Here is a 19473-nt window from a genome sequence, read left to right as displayed (position 1 = left end):
GGAGTAAAGATATAAGGTCTTTTTATATAAAGATAATGAATACACAATAAATAAATTTGATTACTATACACACAGCCTCCAGAAACTCACTGGGTAACTAGTAAATCCACCTCTGCTCAATTCTTTATATTCCCATGTATTTAAGCTATAGCCTTCAGTGTTGATTCAAAGTGTCAACATTAAGAAAACAGTAAAAGCGTTCCTATTCTATTTTCTTCACATAACTTTTACTCCAACCCAGTTTGTTAAGATCGGTGCATGGCAAATTGCTTTTCAATCACAGAATTGATTTTTGTTTTTTCACCAGATGTTTATGTGGAATCAAATTGTTTTATGCATTATGTAAGTGCTTTCTCATATTTTGTTTTTCAAGCCTTCAAATTTTGTGCTGATGGCTACTTCATACATCCTGTGGTCACATTTTTTAAAGTTTTAAAAGTCCAATTTAAAGTTTCCATTTAGTCATGATATATTTAAATTAATTCATGAATGTAAAATTAAAAAATTTTAAAGTTCTCTTAAACTTACTAAATTTCAATAACCAAACTGGTTAACAGTATTCTATTCTAAATACATTAAATGCTAAATCTGAATAAACAACGTAAGTACATAGTAGACATTTAGTAAGTATTTGGTGAATGTGAATACACAAAGGGAATAAACAGTTAACTTGTTAATATTTCTTACCTCTATAGTAAGAAGAAGTATCTTGTTCTATGAGCAGCTGCCATACTTTCAGACATGTTTCTGACTTTTAGATAATTAACAAATCCTCTGAAGAAAAGGAGCAGACCTGAGAAGATTGAAATAATATATATGTATTATGTCCTTATACAGAAAGAGAGCATGATAAATTTTAAATAATTATACCAAGATTCTCTTAGCCTAAGGAATTTTAATATGTAGGATTCCATTCATTCCACAGTATACTTTACACTATAAAGAGAGCTCCAGTATAAGGAAATATAATAAAATTTTAGTGCCACCCCAATTTTTTTCAATTTGTTAAACCCAGATGTATCTAAAGTATAAAAAATAAAGTAAATCTAGCCACAAAAATCCAAAATATATACATTTTAATGTATACATTTACAAATATATATGAAACAATTTAAATTACAGTTACCTAATACATTTAAATGAACTCAACTTGCAGAAATCTTGTTTTATAACAAAAATTTCAATTATTGTAACTACTAAGCAAAGATATATTTACTTACATAAAGTATTCTAGAGAAAATATATTCATGTAGTTTCTAACAATTATGGGATAAAATCAATAAGCCTGTATGGCAATATCAAATGCCCATCCTCTGTAAAATCTTCATTGGAAGAAATAATCATTATGTAAATAACTTTAAATACTAGTTCTTATTTTCAAGTTGTAGTAAAAGATTAATTTGTAATAAAAATAAAGATAAGAGGAATCAGGAAAGAATGTTTGAGATGCAGCTGCTCACAAGCTGCTCTAGTGATTTCTTGAATGACCTGGGTTATATCTTACACTTATCTCAGTTTTCTCCATTGTAAAATAGCATTTTTAAATAACCATTTACATCACAGGTATTTTTCATAATTAATTAAACAATGCCTGTGAAATGCTTCAAAGTTTCAGATGAAAAAACTTAGCTAAGTATAAAAAACATTATTACTGGAGGTAAGCCTTTGATATATAGAAGCATACAATTCTAAGAAAAACATTTATTAACTCCAGTAAATTTTTAACCAGGTAATGGTGGGAGGCAAAAACATAAAAAGAAGGTATGTTTGTGTGAAACCTTCCTCACTATGTGGAAGAGCCTGTTCATTTAAAATACAAAGTCCCAAACTAAATTTATATCCCAACTCCAAGATGGTAATCAAAGCACTAAAAAAAGAAGCATGGTTATAATAAATTGGAGTAAAGATAATAAAGATATACAAATAACAACTTAAACAAGTGGTATAAATTTCAGTAAAATTTGATTCCATCTGCTTCCCATATCCTAACTCCCTCCATTTGTGGCTCACTCTGAATTCCACCCTCATGCCCTTCCAGATGCAGTTCAAAGATAATGTTATTATGATCCAAATATAAAAAGTATTATTGAAAAACATAAACCAAAATTATTTGTGAAATCCCTTCTTTTATCTATGAAACTGCTATTCTAAGATAGATTTCATTATGCTCAGACATTTATATTTCTAAAATAAGCCAACTCATATCTAGAAATCAATCACTCAGCAGTTATTGTCTCTTGGAGTTCTACAATGTGCTAAACATTCTTTCGAGTATATGTGAGAGCAATATTTTTATCATGGATTAAATTTTCAGTCTCCCAAATAAATGCAACATTATGGCTCTGATATGAACTAGGGATGTCTTCTGCATTCTCTCTGCCTCCTAGTTGTCTTTCTATAATATATTCATTTAAATGTACTCATTTAACATGCTTGAATACTTAGTAGGCTTTATTTCTTTGCATTTCCTACTTTTATGTAAGAAGCTCAATAAGGAACACAGAATTCATGCAGTCAGAACAAAATCAACAATGTAAACTGGCAAATGTTTGTATGAGTCTGAGTCGCCAATAAAGTTACAACACTACAATAATTTCACTATAACTATTAAAGAAAGAATACAGGATTTAGGAACTTAAATAACCACTAAGAATTTGTATCCCAAACGATCCCAAAGAACCGATAGCATAACTAAATAAAAACTTAAAGAGAACACTGCCATCTACTGAAATGCTATTACTTTCTGGTATAATTATTTTACTAGAGAAATGCAGGCTATTAAACCTAAGTAGAAACAAAATGCATTCTTCTTACCAGTAAATAAATTTGAAATATGGACTAAAGGTATAATGTGATAATTAACATAATTATCAAACATCTGAAGTGAAAACCACAGGTAAATAAAATAGGAAATTCAGAGAATTCATCAATATCAATAAGGAAACATACCTAGTTAAGAAGACACACAGCAGAAGTTCTGTGATCACTAGCCATGAAGCCCTTCCTATGCCTGGCTAATTAATGATTAATGCAAGGCACATTTCAAACTGTGAAGAATGTTTCCATGATCCAAAAATAAGAGAATGGATAGAACTATTCTACTGTCAAATTCATTAAAAGAAATGATGTATGTGTATTTTCAAAGATAAATGCTGAAAACATTTTGTAATCATGTTAGAAATTTCAAATTTTGTAGTATTCAACTATTCAATAATAATTCTGTAGTATTCAATAACCATCATTTTTTTTAAACTGGCAGGCTCTGGATTTTAAATCAAGAAAATCTAGAGAGTTACAGAGAATTATTTAAATATCTGAGTTAAGTATTTAGACATGAAAATTTACCACAGAAAAATTATTTTATATAATTTACAATAATTTATTTACACCTTACAATTTCATTAAATTAAAAAGTTAAACTAAATGCAAAGTAAACAAACTGAAATGTATTAAGAGTAAACTTACCAAGTACAAGAAATATCCACCAAAGCCAATATTGTCCATTGAAATAGCCAGTAAAATAATCCGAAAACTGTGGAGTGAACATAAAATACATTAACCGTGCTTGCATCGCTAAAATGAAAATTGTGGATAGCCTGCCTCATGATATACCTCAAATAATATTAAGCACTTAAAAACATTACCTATATCTGAGGGAAAAAATGCATACAATAGCAAATTCATACAAAATATTTATCATAAACAAAACAAGTTCAAACTGCTTATAAGAAAGATAAATGCTATATATCTGAATCCAACATTTTCTCATTAAAGAATTCACATGTCAATTCTTTTTTCATAATCTCTCAAAGCCACAACTACCATTCCAAACACACTACAGCAACCTGCTGCTTTAGATATTAACACCAAAAGCCACATTAGTTTAATCTTATCAGATGGGGATGTTCTACTGACCTCTAAAAAGAAGAGCTTTTGACCTTCTGTACACCCCCTACTGTTAATCACTGCCAAGAATACTAGGCACATAAAGACCCCCAACTCATTAGTCTTTTTATTTTCAAACTAGATGCTCCAGCATTCAGTTCCCAACCGTGAGCTGAAAACAGCTAAATGAACCTTGAAGTGTCATTTCAACAGTTCCTATTAGTGGCCACAGTAGACAGTTTTATATTCTCTGTGAAATGAGAATATGAACAAGCAGATGGAAGGCAGGGTTAGATGACACTGGACACAGGTATCTTTTCCTTGGTTAGACTCTAGACATCAATGATTCACTATTTAAAAAGTTTAAAGAATCAGTCTTGGCTACAGAGTTATTTCAGATAATTCTATCCTCTTACCCTCTAGCATCTAAACAATGTTGTAAATAATGAAATTACTCAAAAAAATACAAAAAAATCAACTTGCTTTTTATCTATTGTTTCCACTGGTCTCCCAATTTAATTTGATTCAACTAAAAATGACTTTTTGGTAAGTGAAAATTTGCCTTCAAATTTGAAATTATTTAAAATTATCTATCTCCAACTTCCTACGTAATTATTTCCAACTATTACTGGCAAATTTCCATAAAAGTTTAAAAATCCTACAGCTTTGAAAATAACAGAAATGCCTAGAAGTTGTAAATCATGTCACTGCTGCGGACACACATAACTAAAGATTATCTAAGTCAGTAAAACCTTTTAAGTATTTTCACAGGAAGTATTTACAATTAATAAATGAACCATGATGCAAATTCTCAGCTTAGCATTTTGAAAATTTCAAAGCACCATTAAACATGGAAATCCAGGGGACTCCTGTTCACCTTTAAAATATATACAGGGCCTCCCTGGTGGCGCAGCGGTTGAGCGCTGGGTTGCGAAGCTGCCCGCAGCCTCCGCAGCTCCGGTTCGATTCCCGGCTGCTCCCCGGCCACTGGAGGAGGGTCCCACATGGCGCGCAGACCTCTCCTGCCGCCCACTGCTCCCCTCAGCAGTGTACCTGGGTCCTTCTGCCTGCTCTGCTCCCCGCTCTGGCTCTGGTGAATTCTCTCACCCTCCCGCGCTTCTGACTGTACCCAGTGCTTGTATAAATAAATAAATAAATCTAAAAAAAATAAAATAAAATAAAATATATACAAGCTGGGCCTCCCCGGTGACGCAGCGGTTGAGCGCTGGGTTGTGAGGCTGCCCGCAGCCTCTGCAGCACCGGTTCGATCCCCGGCTGCTCCCCGGCCACTGGAGGAGGGTCCCACATGGCGCCCAGACCTCTCCTGCCGCCCACTGCTCCCCTCAGCAGTGTACTTCGGTCCTTCTGCCTGCTCTGCTCCCCGCTCTGGCTCTGGTGAATTCTCTCACCCTCCCGCGCTTCTGACTGTACCCAGTGCTTGTATAAATAAATAAATAAATAAGTAAAATAAAAATAAATCTTTAAAAAATAAATAAAATAAAATATATACAGGGGAAAAACTAAAAAATTGGAAAAATATAGCTTGTAAAGTAGGAATTACCTTCACCTTGAAGTCAAAGAGAAAGACTCACTATGTGAAAAGAATAACCTAGTAAGATTTTTAGGTTCATGACTGAGTTATCAAAAATGTTTTAAAATACTAAGCACCATAAGGTAGAGCCACGTGGATATGCTTTTTTAAATAAGTAAATCAATCAAGTTGATGAGCCAATCAGAAGCTGCAGAAAACTAATTTTGGGGGGGAGGATCAACAATGAGAATTTATCTGATTTTATTTTATTAACTTAACATCCTACTTTGAAAAAAACTTGCTAGTTTTTAATAAAACATATATAAATTTTTAAAGAAACAATAAAAATATCAAAAAGTCTTAGATAGAACTAGTATCAGAATCTAGTAAATCTAGTAAAATCTAGTAAAAGGAAAGCAGCAGTATAATTTATAAATTACTTAGAGTTAATAAAAGGAAACACCCAGCTTTTGGGAGAGAACCTTTCTCTCAGCACTAAATTGCAAGGAGAATTTACTGCTTGGAGCATCATAATAAAAGTCAAAGTAGTGTGACAGAGGCAGAACAGAATTAAGGCAACAGGCACTGATTCTAATCCTTATACAAACTATCAAATATTGAAGTTATCAGGCCCTTTTTATTCTTAGTTTCATCAACAATAAAATTACTAGACTGTCACTAGCATTACTGATTCAGATAGGGTTAAACAATTTCATATTTGCAATGAACTATGCCTGGAACATATTTAGTGCACAATAAATGGCAGCTGTTGTTATTTTATACAAAAGATTCTTTTTAAATTATTTTCTTATGTCAATTCTCAGTACACACCAAAGGTACAAACATAACTTTAATTCAGTCAAGGTATTTTAAAGATAAACTAAACAGTTTTGATGATCAAACTTGATATATAGTACATATCTTGCAAAACATTGAAAAATTCCAGTACTGAGTTTATCATAGCCCAGCTTATCATATTACATGCAGTTAATTACTAGATAATTTATCCCCCTCTTAAACTAGGGATTTATGAAAAAAATGAGGCTCTAGAATGATACAATTTACCAAATTTAGGAGAACTGAAAAAATACAACTCAAAAAAAAAAAAAAGAAAAACGAAAAAATACAACTCAAATTATTTTGTGTTCCATAATTTAAATGAGAAGTTCCATTTGAATTAATTCTATTACTAACAACCAAAGTTGGACATATCTAGGTCCAACTCTTGAACGTTTTCTAGTAATAACTTTTACAACAGTAGTATGCTTTAAAACATCTCATAGATTTACACTCATGGTGGGGGACACAATATTACATTTTTTGAAATAAAATTAGAACAAGAATCTGCCAGGGAGCAAGTTTTACAATGACTCAGGATTTAATCATCTAAGAAGTCAGTCTACAGGCCCCAACCAAGAATCTATGATTAATAACTAAAACTTGTAATCTGATCTGATGGGATTATTGAAAACCTGGGAAGCTACAATAGAAATTTTAAAATAATGGACACATTAAGCCCATAGTTTTTATATGGATAATTTTACATGGGTAATTTTTAAATCAAATTGATAATTCAGGTGCATAAGTGAAATCTAAAGCATTTAATTCTTTTTTTTAATTTATTTTTTATTTATACAATAGCTGGGGTACAGGCCAGAAGCACAGGAGGGTGAGAAGATTCACCAGAGACAGAGTGGGGAGCAGAACAGGCAGACGAACTGAAAACACTGCTGAGGGAAGCAGCTGGCGTGACAGGAGAGGTCTGCCACGCCATGTGGGAATCTCCCTGGCTGGCCGGGAATCGAACCCGTGCTGTAGAGGCTACGGACAGCTTCACAGTGCTGTTCTCAACCCATTGCGCCACCGGGGAGGCCCAAACCTAAAGCATATAGCAGAAGCTGACACATTAGTTCTGATTCAACTGAAAATTTTGAGGATCTAATGTATTCAACTAGAAATCAATGTTTAACAAACTATGATTTGTAGAAATAATGTTCTAACAAATACAATGTTATTAACTGTATAATAGCATTTATATGTGGGAGTAGCTTTTAGACCTATCAAAACAATAAACACCCACACTCAATCATTCTCCTAGACTTATTCTGAAAAAAGTTTTATAAAAAAGGAACCAACAGGAGTCTTTATGAGGCAAAAATAAAGAGCTGATGGAAGATCATACAAACAATACTACTGCCTATGTGACCTTTACAGAAAACTATTTTGGGAATAGAAGTTGATGAGCTGGGAGAAACAAAAAGACATATTACTTCCCTATTCACCATCATATAAATAAGATGTATACAGATAAAGAATGATTTCCTAGAATAGGAAATGAGGAAAAAAACAGAAGTAACATAAAGGGAAAAAAGAAAGTCCTAATAGTCACCTCAAAGATTTATGCTTTACTTTTGAACTCTCAATGCTACTAAAAAAATAAAGAGTAAGAAGATAATTAAGTCAACTAACCAGTAGAAGATTTTTACATTTCAAATGATTTTAGGAATGTCTGCATCGCACAATAATAATAACCATGATTTACTGAATACATATGAATGTTATAAACTAGGCAAAGTACTTTTATTATTTCCATAACTCACAAAAATTCTTTTTAAAAAAAAAAACCTATTACAAGCTTATTATAAAGAAACCAAAGCTCAAAACAATTCTAAAATTTTAAGTTAAAACATATACAAAAAAGGAGAGTCAAATTCAAGTTTTTCTAATTGCAAGTCTTTTCCCATGTATTAACAAGCTGTCATATAATAAATTATTAGTATGTTCACACCAAAGAAGTCATTGTAGTAATTAAATAAGGAAGTTAAGAACAAGCCTCAACAGAATTGAAATCACATGCCAAAAAAAATGAACATTCGTAAACCACATAGGAAATTTTAATTTTAGAGATAAAAATAAAAGTGGCTATTATGATACTCACCCTGACAATAAGGATCCATTTGATCAATGAAAGACCAAATCCACAGATAGCACCATACCTTCCGGCTATGGTATTGGTGATACAGAAGGATAAACAAAATCCAAGCCAGTTGAAAATAAATGCCACTAAAAGAGAAACAGTTTGTTTAAATGTCACACCTTGGAAACAAATTGAGACAACAGAAATAGCAGTCTCAATACAAACAGCAATCTCTCAATACAACTCAGCCTTTTTTATATACTATAACTTTTGCAAATATATTCATTATTTGTCTACACATTAACAATTGGATAAGCTTGGTCTCTTGTCACTTTGGTCAACAAAAATAATTTCATAAAAACTTATCCTAATGGGTAAAACTACACTTTTAACCCAGCTTATGAAGTAGTCCCCATGTGATCTCACCCAAGAGGTCTAGAGTAAGCAATCAACCAACCAAACCAGGTTTTTTTAAATGCACACAAAGATGAATGAAGTAACTTATAAATATGGTTTTTAGAATAAACATCATCTCTTCTTCATACCTAACAAAAGTTGCTCTATATACTCCCTTGAAGGCTACCCCTCTCTATAGTCTCTGTTTCAGGGAAGGGTCCACTCTACTCTTAGCCCCCAAAATGTAAGCCCTGAGTAGTCTGGGCAGGAAAGGGGTGTTGGACAGGGGGGAATTTTAGGAGGCTTAAACTCTGTCAATCATTATTTGGTTCTTAAAAATACAGCAAGAGGGCCTCCCCGGTGGCACAGCGGTTGAGCGCTGGGTTGCGAAGCTGACTGCAGCCTCTGCAGCGCCGGTTCGATCCCCGGCTGCTCCCCAGCTACCAGAGGAGGGTCCCACATGGCACGCAGACCTCTCCTGCCGCCCGCTGCTCCCCTCAGCAGTGTACTTCGGTCCTTCTGCCTGCTCTGCTCCCCGCTCTGACTCTGGTGAATCCTCTCACCCTCCCGCACTTCTGACTGTACCCAGTGTTTGTATAAACAAATAAATAAATAAATAAAAATAAATCTAAAAAAAAAAAAAAAAACACAGCAAGAGTAGAATGTAATATATAGGTTAAATAACAGAGATGCCAAATCACTGTGGAAACTGGGTGATGGAAGTTTATCAATCTATTGCCCAATTTTATATATATTTGAAAATTTCTCTAATAAAAGTTTGTTTAAAAAAAAAAAGAAATGGTCCGTCCTCTACCATTTAATGACATGTTTGGACACAGTATCTAGAATTCCCTCTGGGATCATGCTATCAACCTGAGGATTAAATATCAATCCAAAGTGTGGGGGGAGTGAAGAAAAGCAAAAAACATCAGAGTCACAGCGCTGGTGCTTTCTGTCCCTGAGATCTGCTTATCCATGGACTTTCTGTTTTGTGAGATAATTTCCCATTTGAAAAACAGGTGAGGAAGGGTTTTCGATGACTTGAGCCAAAATCACTTTGACACAGGTCCTTGAGATGGAATGAGTGTCCTATTTGTGTCTAAGACATCAAAATAACAATAGTCATGACATCAAAACTTGTAAAGATCAATTTGAGCCTAAATTTGGCCCATCCTCTTACCATGTGCATCTTCAACCAACCCTCAGAGAAAACAAAGCAAATTATTTAAAGAAATTCTGATTCCTCAGAATTCAAGAAAAAAAGCTAATACTCTAGGGTAAGTTTAACTGAAATAGCTATTTCTTTGCAGTAATTCTCCCACTCAAGTAATTTCTTCCTTTCTAATGCCCTCCACTCTCATCTTTTCTGATCATTCATGGAAAGCAGGATACAGAGCAACAGTCAGAAGATTGAGTTTTGAAATGAAAAATATGTGTATGAGTCACAGTGTGCCCCACTCCCTAGACGTGGCCTCGGACTCACTCTGATTTCTGTGAACCACAGTTCTCTGATCAGTAAGTACAAGGGTAACAAAAGATTAAGTGAGATCATGAATGTAAAAAGCTTAGCATAGTGCAAAACTGAGCACAAGGTGATTGCTAAAGAAATATCAGCTATCACTACTACTAATGAGCTCTCACTTTACAAGTAAGTCCGACCTTTTCTGTGAAAAAAATTTCAGGAGACGCTCCTGGAAATAAAGCTTGTTTACTCTCCACTTTCTTTAATTTTGAGGCCTAAATACTGTTCAATATTTTAATATCCTCTATGTCTGTGCTACCCAATGCCACTAATAACACTACTTCTTCCTCCTGTCCCAGGAACTCATTCTTCTCTACAAAGGAGGTTATTCACATTTAAGCTCCTTGCAATTATATAAAATTAAAGAGTGATTTCCTCAGTCACATGCACCATATTTCAAGTGCTCAACAGTCACATGTGATTTGAAGCTACCACACTGGACCAAAAAAATATAGAACATTCTATTACCGGAAACAGCTGCTCTCTGCCTAATTGACTATTTGTGTTAGTTGTGGGGGAAAATATTACACTTTACCAACCAAAATATAATTCTGTGTCTATTTAAAATAAAGAATTTACAACAACAAATAGTACTAGAAATTCCCAACTGGTGTGCCACAACTGTGTAATGACAGACTGTAATGTTATTTCTCTCCTCAGCCTTTAAGGCAGGAAGGAGAAGCCTGGGGCAGAGAGCAGACTACCACCAGCCATGAGCACCTTTACTCTAGTATGCTGTAAACATTTCATTATTTTGTAAGCATGTCATGTTTTTAAAACATAGAAAGCATTGATGGAGAAAATTCAAAACAGCAAAATATTCCAAAAATATATCTCTACTTTTGAGCATGTATTTTTTTTTTTTGGAGGGAAAAAAAAATTCAAGTACTGTCCAGTTTCTTCAAAATCAGACTTACTGCTATGTATTACAGACCTCATTGCATGCATTATAGGAATAAGACACAAAAGAGAATAAAAGTCTTTTCTGAGCCATCATATTTTATTTTTGATCCCTGCCACCAATATGGTTATCTATATAACCTGTATTCATGTAATACATAGTATGTTATGAACTAAACTCTGCCCCTCAATTTACAGATTAAAATCCAAACATTCCAGTATTTAAGAGATAAGGCCTTTAGGGAGGTAATTATGATTACATGAGGTTACATGGGTAGAGTCCTAATCCTAGAAAATTGGTGTCTTATAAGAAAGAGTGGAGGAGTCAAGTCTCTCTCTATACACATGGAAAAACCATGTGAAGACACAGCAAAATGACAGCCATTTGCAAGGACCGAAGAAAATTCTTTCTCACCAGAAACCAAATTTTCCAGCACCCTGATTTTGGATTTCTAATCTACAAAATTTTGAGAAAATTAATTTCCAAGTAAAATGCTTCTATAAGCATTCCCTCTTTCTCAAGTTTTTGGAAGACTTTGAGAAGTACAGATATTAGTTTGTCTTTGAAGATTTGGTAGAACCCACTAAAGTAAAAATATCTGGCCCTAGGCTTTTTTGGTTTTGGGAGACTGAATTTCTGCTTCAATTTCCTTGCTTTTAATTTTCTATTTCATTTATTTCTGCTCTAATTTTTATTATTTCTTTCCTTCTGTTGGCTTCTAGTTCTGTTTGTTCTTCCAGTTCCTATTCCCCATACAGCTATGCCCAAGATGGAACCCAAAGAATCAACACACTTATAGACTATATTCCTTAGGAAAGTAAGTTTTTAGGGAGCAGGGAGCAAAGAAGCGGGACAATTAACTCAGAAAAGTTAGTACTAAGTGTTGCTCTTATTATGCTTCTCTAAATCACCTTCAGAGTGCCCAGCTTTGTAAGAAAGCTAATCAGACCGGTTCAGACAGGTTAATGACATGAAAGAAGGCTGCCTATCACTTAAAATCATATTACTTGCAACTAAAAGTAACTGAATTTCCAGTTAAAGATAGGGAAGGAACACTCTATAATTAATGATATTTTATATCTTTTAACTCATTTGATTCTCACACACTAGTCTTTTACTAAGGACAAGGTCAAAATTAATACCATTTTACAGAAGAGCAAAATGAGACTTAGACCAGTGAAGCTCCACATGAAGTTAAAGACAAGCAAGTAAAAAACTAGGATTGGGGCAGATTATCTAAGTCTTTCACCTCTCCCGCCCAGTGATACACTTGTATATATTATCCAAAGATAACCTAAAAAAGCAATACTATACACAGTTTATTCATTAAATTTAAACACTTTTAAATTTTCAGCAGTCACAAAATACTTATTAAGTAGGAAGGGAAAAATAGCAACTTATAGTAAAGAAAACTTAATTTCTAGGTTTCAACTGACAAATACTGACTTCTATTCTCTTAAAGAAAAAAATCTTTTAAAAAGATGAAAGACAAAAAAGGTTAAGCATACATGAGGCATTTTGTGATGATACGTTAAGGGACTACAAGAAACAAAAACATTATCAATGATTACATACATTTCTTTATATTTTCTGAACAAGAACATGAAATTATCTTACCAAATTTATATGTAATTTTTTTTTAGTGAAGACTAAAATGTAAACTTTGAAAACAGAGAAGGCAAGAATTATAACAAAAGGTTTAATTAAAATATTCTTATTGATATTCTAGGTTTTTTTTGTTTGTTTGTTTGTTTTTTGTGGGACCCTCGCCAGTGGCCAGGGATCGAACTGGCGCTGCAGAGGAGATATTCTAGTTTTATTTGTACAATGTATACAACCTAAAGTGCGTAAGTTATAAAACACATTAAAGAAAATCTACTTCTGCATTTTAGAAAGAGACAATAGAATCTAGACAAAAGTTGCTAGATTAAGCATGGAAAATGGAGCAAGTTGCAATTTTCAGAATGGCCACTAGATGGTAGTAATTACAAATCTATGTTTACCCAACAAAAAAGGTCAAGCACTCACCAGAAAAAACAATCTACCACAAAAAAAGAAATCAATAAATGAAGGTAAAAAACAATCTACAATTTTACCCTTATAATATTGGTACAATATTTCTGGAATAAGAAGAATTAAAATACAAGTTATAGAAATGTAAAACATAATTTACATTATATATGCTGAAATGTAAACATTTATATTCATATACCAACATGGCAAAAAATAAAGACAACCAAGTGTTTAGGTTATCATGCATTTATAGCACTGCTATATTAGTGAAATGTTTTCAAATCTAAATAATAAAAATTAAAAAGACGATAGTAGGGTTAAGTGAAATATAACAGCAAATAAGTCAATAATTAGGTGGTGTCAAATATTTTTACTTATAGCAGGTACTTATATTACAAACACCACAATAAACTTCAGTTATTTTTCAACTATGATCTCTCAAAAGACAAAAACCATGAAAATAATTAATGTTTACAATAGTTTTGTAAACAATGTGGGAAATTTGTTATCTATATAAAGGGTTACCAGTTGAACTATAAAAGGATGTAAAAACCAAGGCGCTTTTCCAATCTTTCCTCTTCAGTTTAAAGACACTCATGTTAAGTCCTCTGTCCCCAAAGCAGCATTTATAGATTTATTTGACATGTACCTACAGCACTAAATAGACCTGCAGCATTCTCATACATAAATTCAGCTAAAATAGACTTTTATATCTCTGCACAGTCAGACTGTATAATGACTGCAATAGGTAGTTATCAGGTAAGTGTTTAAATAAATTTTAGGATTTGTAATGTAACATGATCACACAGTTCAAAATTAGGAACAATTTACATTTTGAACTAGATACAAGCTAACAGTATCTACTTTCTCCATCATATTACATTAAACATACACATAAACAATAAGTGCAAAAAAAAAAAAAAAGAAAAGAAAAATAGCTTACAGTGAAATTAAGACTTACTGAAAAATGCCAGCATGAAAATCCCATCATTACCCACTCTGAGCTGGTCTGCATCACTGAAGTCATCTCTTGGTGGACATTCTTCCTCCTGAATCTATAAAAATTAACATTATATATAACTAGATATAATTTGCTAAAATAATTAAAACTCTATTATCCTAAATGCAAAGATAAGATGTAAATAAAATCTAGTATCTTCAGTTTGTGGTATAGACAAAATGAGATAATTAACTACAATGCCTAGTGCACAGTAAATACTCAAGAACCAGTACTAATTAACCTAAACAGAGAAAAAGTTGAATAAATAACACCACACTAATGAAAATGCTATCAATAAAGATAAATGTGACACTGATGTATTAATGTGAAAAAGGAACTTCCATACTCAGTGTTGGAATATAAATTAGTACAATCTCTATGGTTAGCAAAGTAGCAATAATTGGCAAAGATAAAAATGTTGACACCCTTTAGCCCAGCAGTTTCAGCTTTCAAAATATATTGTAAAGATATGCAGATATTTTTCCCACTTATAAAAATGATGTATTACAGATAATTGATTATAGCAATGTTAATACGAACAAAATATTAGATGCACTTTAAATACCCATTAATAGTGGAATACTGTGAGGAAATAATTCTTCACAAGTCACTGCATAACTTCCGAGGAAGAGGCACTGACTGATTTATTGTACTATCTTTTTAAGAATATTTATATCATAGATAGTTTTTAAAAGAAAGAAATAATGCATCACCAGAGCAGAAGTATGGACATGCTTATTCACCATTAGAAAATTCTGGGATCCTGAAACTCAGGATTCCAGACTGCACATGAAGGCATAGTTGGACCTCCTGGGTTGCCCTTTGGGGGCAGAGGTTTGGGAAATGATATGAGAAAATGCTTGTGCTTTAAGCTACTACCATTGCTGTGAATAGTAAAAATTTTGTCTCGGATTCAGCTGTCTCTTATCATTTGCCATCATCCAAGAAACTGTGACAAACTTATCAGTTAGTTTACAAGTAGGATAAATCTCAGACGTTCACAATTCTTGACATACCAAATGAAATGTAAATTACTATATATCTAACTAATGAAATTCGAAAAGCAATGTAAAAATTTTAAAATATAAAAGAACAAGTTTTGACCATTCTCATGACAATCTCCAAAATACATTAAGTAAAAATCATGTGTACAATACTTTTCATGTATTGAATTTTATACTAACAAATTAATCTATCTGCATATAAATATAGAGAAATTCTCTCAAAGTACATACAAAACGCCAATGTTCAACAAATATTGATAAAATACCCATATTATACAAAACTTTCATTTCCTGGTACTTGGGATAAATGAGAGCACATAAAACCAAGATGCTTGCTTCTCTGGAACCTATGTTCCAGAAAAGGGAGCCTGAGAGTCATCAAAGACATAATAAATAATTTACCTATTTAATCATTAAAAGATAAATGATGCTCTACAAAGAAAAATGTAAGGAATAGGATGTTGAGAAATGCTATGAAATTAATGGTTACAGTTTTCAATATGGTGGCCAAATAGGCCTCATTGAGTCAACACTTGAACAAAGACTTAAAGGAGAGGTAGGAAGAGTCAGCTATGCATGTATCTTAGAGAAGTGTTACAGGCAGAAGAATGTCAGCACCATGGTCCTAAAGTTGAATAATATGTGGAATATTAGAGAAAGAGCAATGAGCGTGTCACAGTTCACTAGAGTGAACAAGAGAGAAAATAGGAAGAAATGACATCAAAGATTCACCTGAAGGACTCTGGATTTTAATGGCAAACTGGTAGATCTTTCAAGGTGGTAATCAGGTTAAGTAACAGGCCTGATTCACATATATATAATCTCAGTTGGGTACTGATGTCTCCATTTTGTGTTAGTATACACAGAGGCTCAGAGAGGCTAGGCTGATATCAGAAGGCCAGCCAACTCGAGGAGAAGGAAAGTAATTTAATTGGTCGACAAACTGAGGAGGGCAGCAAACTAGTGTCTGAAAGACCACTGTCCTGCTATTTGGCAGAGGGAAGGGGTATTCATCTAGAGTTACAAGAGAGCTGGAAGGGTGCGGGGATGGTAAAGGATCAGCATGTCCATCCTTGCAACACAAGCATCTGGTGACTGTCTGACGCCAGCATGCCTTCACCATCACATGGTGGTCAGCCAGTCTGCTGTTATCTTTTTAGTGAAGCTCCTTCCCCTTGGAATATAAAAGAGCAGGGTTGATCAAGCCTAGAGGGTAAATAAAGGAAATGGGAGACCTTATCTGGTAGGACAGAGAAAGACATATATTTTATTGCTGCATCAAAGCATCCTGCCTGAGATCACATAATTAGCAAGGTCAAAGCAGGCTTTGGTTCTAGGACACTGATGCTCTTTCAATACCATCCTATAGTTTCACTATGCACTTGCTTCCCACAAAGAAAAAAGATCTTCAAATCCTTATTTTTAATTATTTGGGCAAAATGGTTCCTCAAATTCTGCAGTCATATATCCTAGGCAACCTTCTTATGGTAAATTTAATGACTGGCAATGATCAAATGCATATTAATAAAACTGTATATACTTCAAATTAATTCAAGAAATAAACATTAAAGCACAGTGTAAGCCCAAACAAACAAAATCCAATCTCAGTATGGTAGCCAGTGTAGGGTAAGGCAAAAAAAGTATCAGGCTTTTCTGCCCTCCCACTATTAGGAGAGATGACAGAACACTGCGGTCCCGAATGCATGCCTGATGGTGGGCACCTGGAGTAGGGTGTGGGCATATGTAGATGGGATTCACCTGGGCTAAGACTGGGCTTTTAAGGGTGGCGTCACGGGGACGCCAGTAGAAACAGAGAAGCAAAAGAACCACGAGAACAAGGCCACCAGAGAACGCCAGAGAGCCCAGATAGAGTGAGGACTTGCTGGAGGCCTGCCAGCCTCCCAGCACCCCTGCCTGCCATGTACCTGGTAAATCCCAATAAAAGCCTGCAAATGCCACTGAGGGCTCCAGGACTCTTTCCTACTTTACCCCGTCTGGGATCATAGAAAACGTGCTCCGTGGCCTGTCCTGACCTTACAGCCAGAATATAAATTCTTTATACTCTCTTGAAACACAAGCATGGAGATTTTATCATAGATGATCATTTAGACATATATATGCATAAAATGTCTTTTACAACATTATCACCAGAAGAGCACACACATATTGGAAAATAATTGTTCACTGGAGAGAAATAGCCACTAAATTGTACTGTGTACTGATTCCAGGGAATTTTAATTCCAGTCATTAAAATAACAAAAATATTTCTATAAACTATTTAAAATAAAGCCAGCAGAGGCACTGTCTGCCTTTTTTTCTGCATTAGCTTTCCAAGGAGGATATATCCAACTCCACTAAATACTGATTTATAAATCATAAAATTGGTGAAAGACACAAAAATACTGAAGGGCTATAATGGAACTGTGGAATTTTCTCCCTAATTTCTCACCTGTAAAGAAAGCACTCATTAATTTTTTATTATTATTATTAAACACCAACAATGTGCCAGGTAATAGAAACGTAAATACAAAGATCCTGTACGGGAGCTGCTCACAATTAGTTAATAGTTTTTATGTCAAAAGACCAGCTACTGAAACAATTTAAGACAAGATGTCAAAAAACAAACACTCCATTACAAAGTTATGAGACTAACTGATGAACAGTCAAATTATATCCAGTGAATTATCTGGAATGCAAATACTTTTCATAGAAATATTGAAAATGAGTTGTTCATTTGCGTAAATCAATTTAATCATTCCTTGATATGCATGCAACCCTATACATGAGAAACAGAAAACAGTAGAAGAGTCCAGTTTCCAAGTCTCCTCGCTACCCACATTCTTCCGGTGAGAGTGATTTAAAAATTCAGCTTTCAGCTCACCCAGCAGAGACTCATTTACAACTGAATGCACTCAAATGCTAACCAGACCGGTTTTGTTTTGTTGTTTTTTTTTTTTTTTAATCTGAACCAGGTGTAAAAACTCACACTCAAACATTCACAGAGAAATGGGGTGCTGGAGCACTAAATTAGAAAGCACTGGTGAATTAAGATTTTCTTTTTAACAAGGACATAAGTTCTTTGATAGTTATATTTTGCTTTCTATGAAACTTCCTCACAAGCCAGAGTTACAATGATATCAGAAGCAAGTAAAAACAGAAAACTTTTCTTTATGGACATGTTCCAGCTCAGGCTGGAGATCACATTACCTTCTAAAGAAAGGCGCGGGAAAGGACAGGGAAGGGTTGCAAAGGTCCTCTTCAGAGCTTTCTCTCGAAAAGGTAAAAATCACTGGATGCTTTTCTCAGAGTACAGGAAGCAGGAACTACAGTTTCCTACTTTCTCCTTAGAGTTCTCTCTCACTGCACAGAAGCTAGGAGTAGAAGACTCAAGGTCCATAACAACCTTTAGAGGGCCCTGGCCATTCCAAGGTCTCTAGGAGACATGCCCTAAGGACAGGATGTCCCTCAGCTGCACTCGAAGTGCGTGTGTGTACACAAATGTCGGGTACACACATTTACGAAATAAGAGGCCTGGAGTTCATTCTGATAGAAACTCCACACTTCATCAACCTATCTTCCCTCTCCACAGTGCTGTTTGTTCTCTTCAGCATCAAAATCCTGTACTGATGCCGCCCTCTTCATAGACTTGCCTTCTCTCCTCTCCCAGAGGGAAAGACGTAACTAATAATTTGGGTTTTACTGGCTTTACATAAATGCCCAATTCTATTTGCTGATGTTAACTCGGTGTGTGCTGGAGCATGGAAGGAAGAGCAGGTATGGAAAGGGCTGTATCAGATGAAAGAAACCCATCCAGAAAAAATGCTCACAGGAGAAAGCAGGTGTGATCCTTGACCATCATTCCAAAATTCTAGGGTGGGATGTGTAAAAGGGCAAAAAGTGAGGTGACAAACATAATCTGAAGGCCTTGTGATTTATTTCTCTGTGCTATTTATCCTACCTTGAAGTCATTCATCTTGTCACTAGACTGGTTATGCTAATACGTAAGACAACAATAAAAAAGTGATTGATGATGATTGCTGTGGACCACAGAGCTAAACTTTAATAAAAGGAGGGCAATAAAGACATCAATAGTGAAGTCAATGGAGTGTAGGTAACTAGAGTGAATCAGTCATAAGGATTTGGGGGAGTGGGATGAAGAGCGGACTATGATACCTAAAGTCAAAATACAGAAAGTAATAAAGTTCTATTCACAATAAGGTCTAGGATGACCACAGGTTTAGATGGCGGGGAAAGATCAATGAAAGTAGAAACAGAAGTGAAAGATCAAGGAATGAAGAAGCGAA

At 34.4% G+C, this 19473-nt stretch overlaps 1 protein-coding gene across 1 annotated transcript in view; it reads right to left on the bottom strand.

The window, feature by feature from the left end:
• Positions 1-689: 689 nt before the first annotated feature.
• Positions 690-19473, bottom strand: part of NDFIP2 (Nedd4 family interacting protein 2) — a gene marked incomplete at both ends in the record, with an annotated part of 52846 nt that continues 34062 nt past the window's right edge. Inside the window, 4 exons of the mRNA XM_084235380.1 lie at positions 690-793; positions 3466-3532; positions 8355-8479; positions 14127-14220. Coding sequence (XP_084091506.1) covers positions 690-793; positions 3466-3532; positions 8355-8479; positions 14127-14220 — 390 coding nt within the window. The remainder of the gene's footprint in view (positions 794-3465; positions 3533-8354; positions 8480-14126; positions 14221-19473) is intronic.

The sequence above is a fragment of the Talpa europaea genome (genome assembly GCF_964194135.1).
Source record: "Talpa europaea genome assembly, chromosome: 6".
NCBI classification, from domain to species: domain Eukaryota; kingdom Metazoa; phylum Chordata; class Mammalia; order Eulipotyphla; family Talpidae; genus Talpa; species Talpa europaea.
The sequence above is the reverse complement of the archived record's forward strand: the minus strand, read 5'-3'. Positions and strand labels throughout refer to the sequence as shown.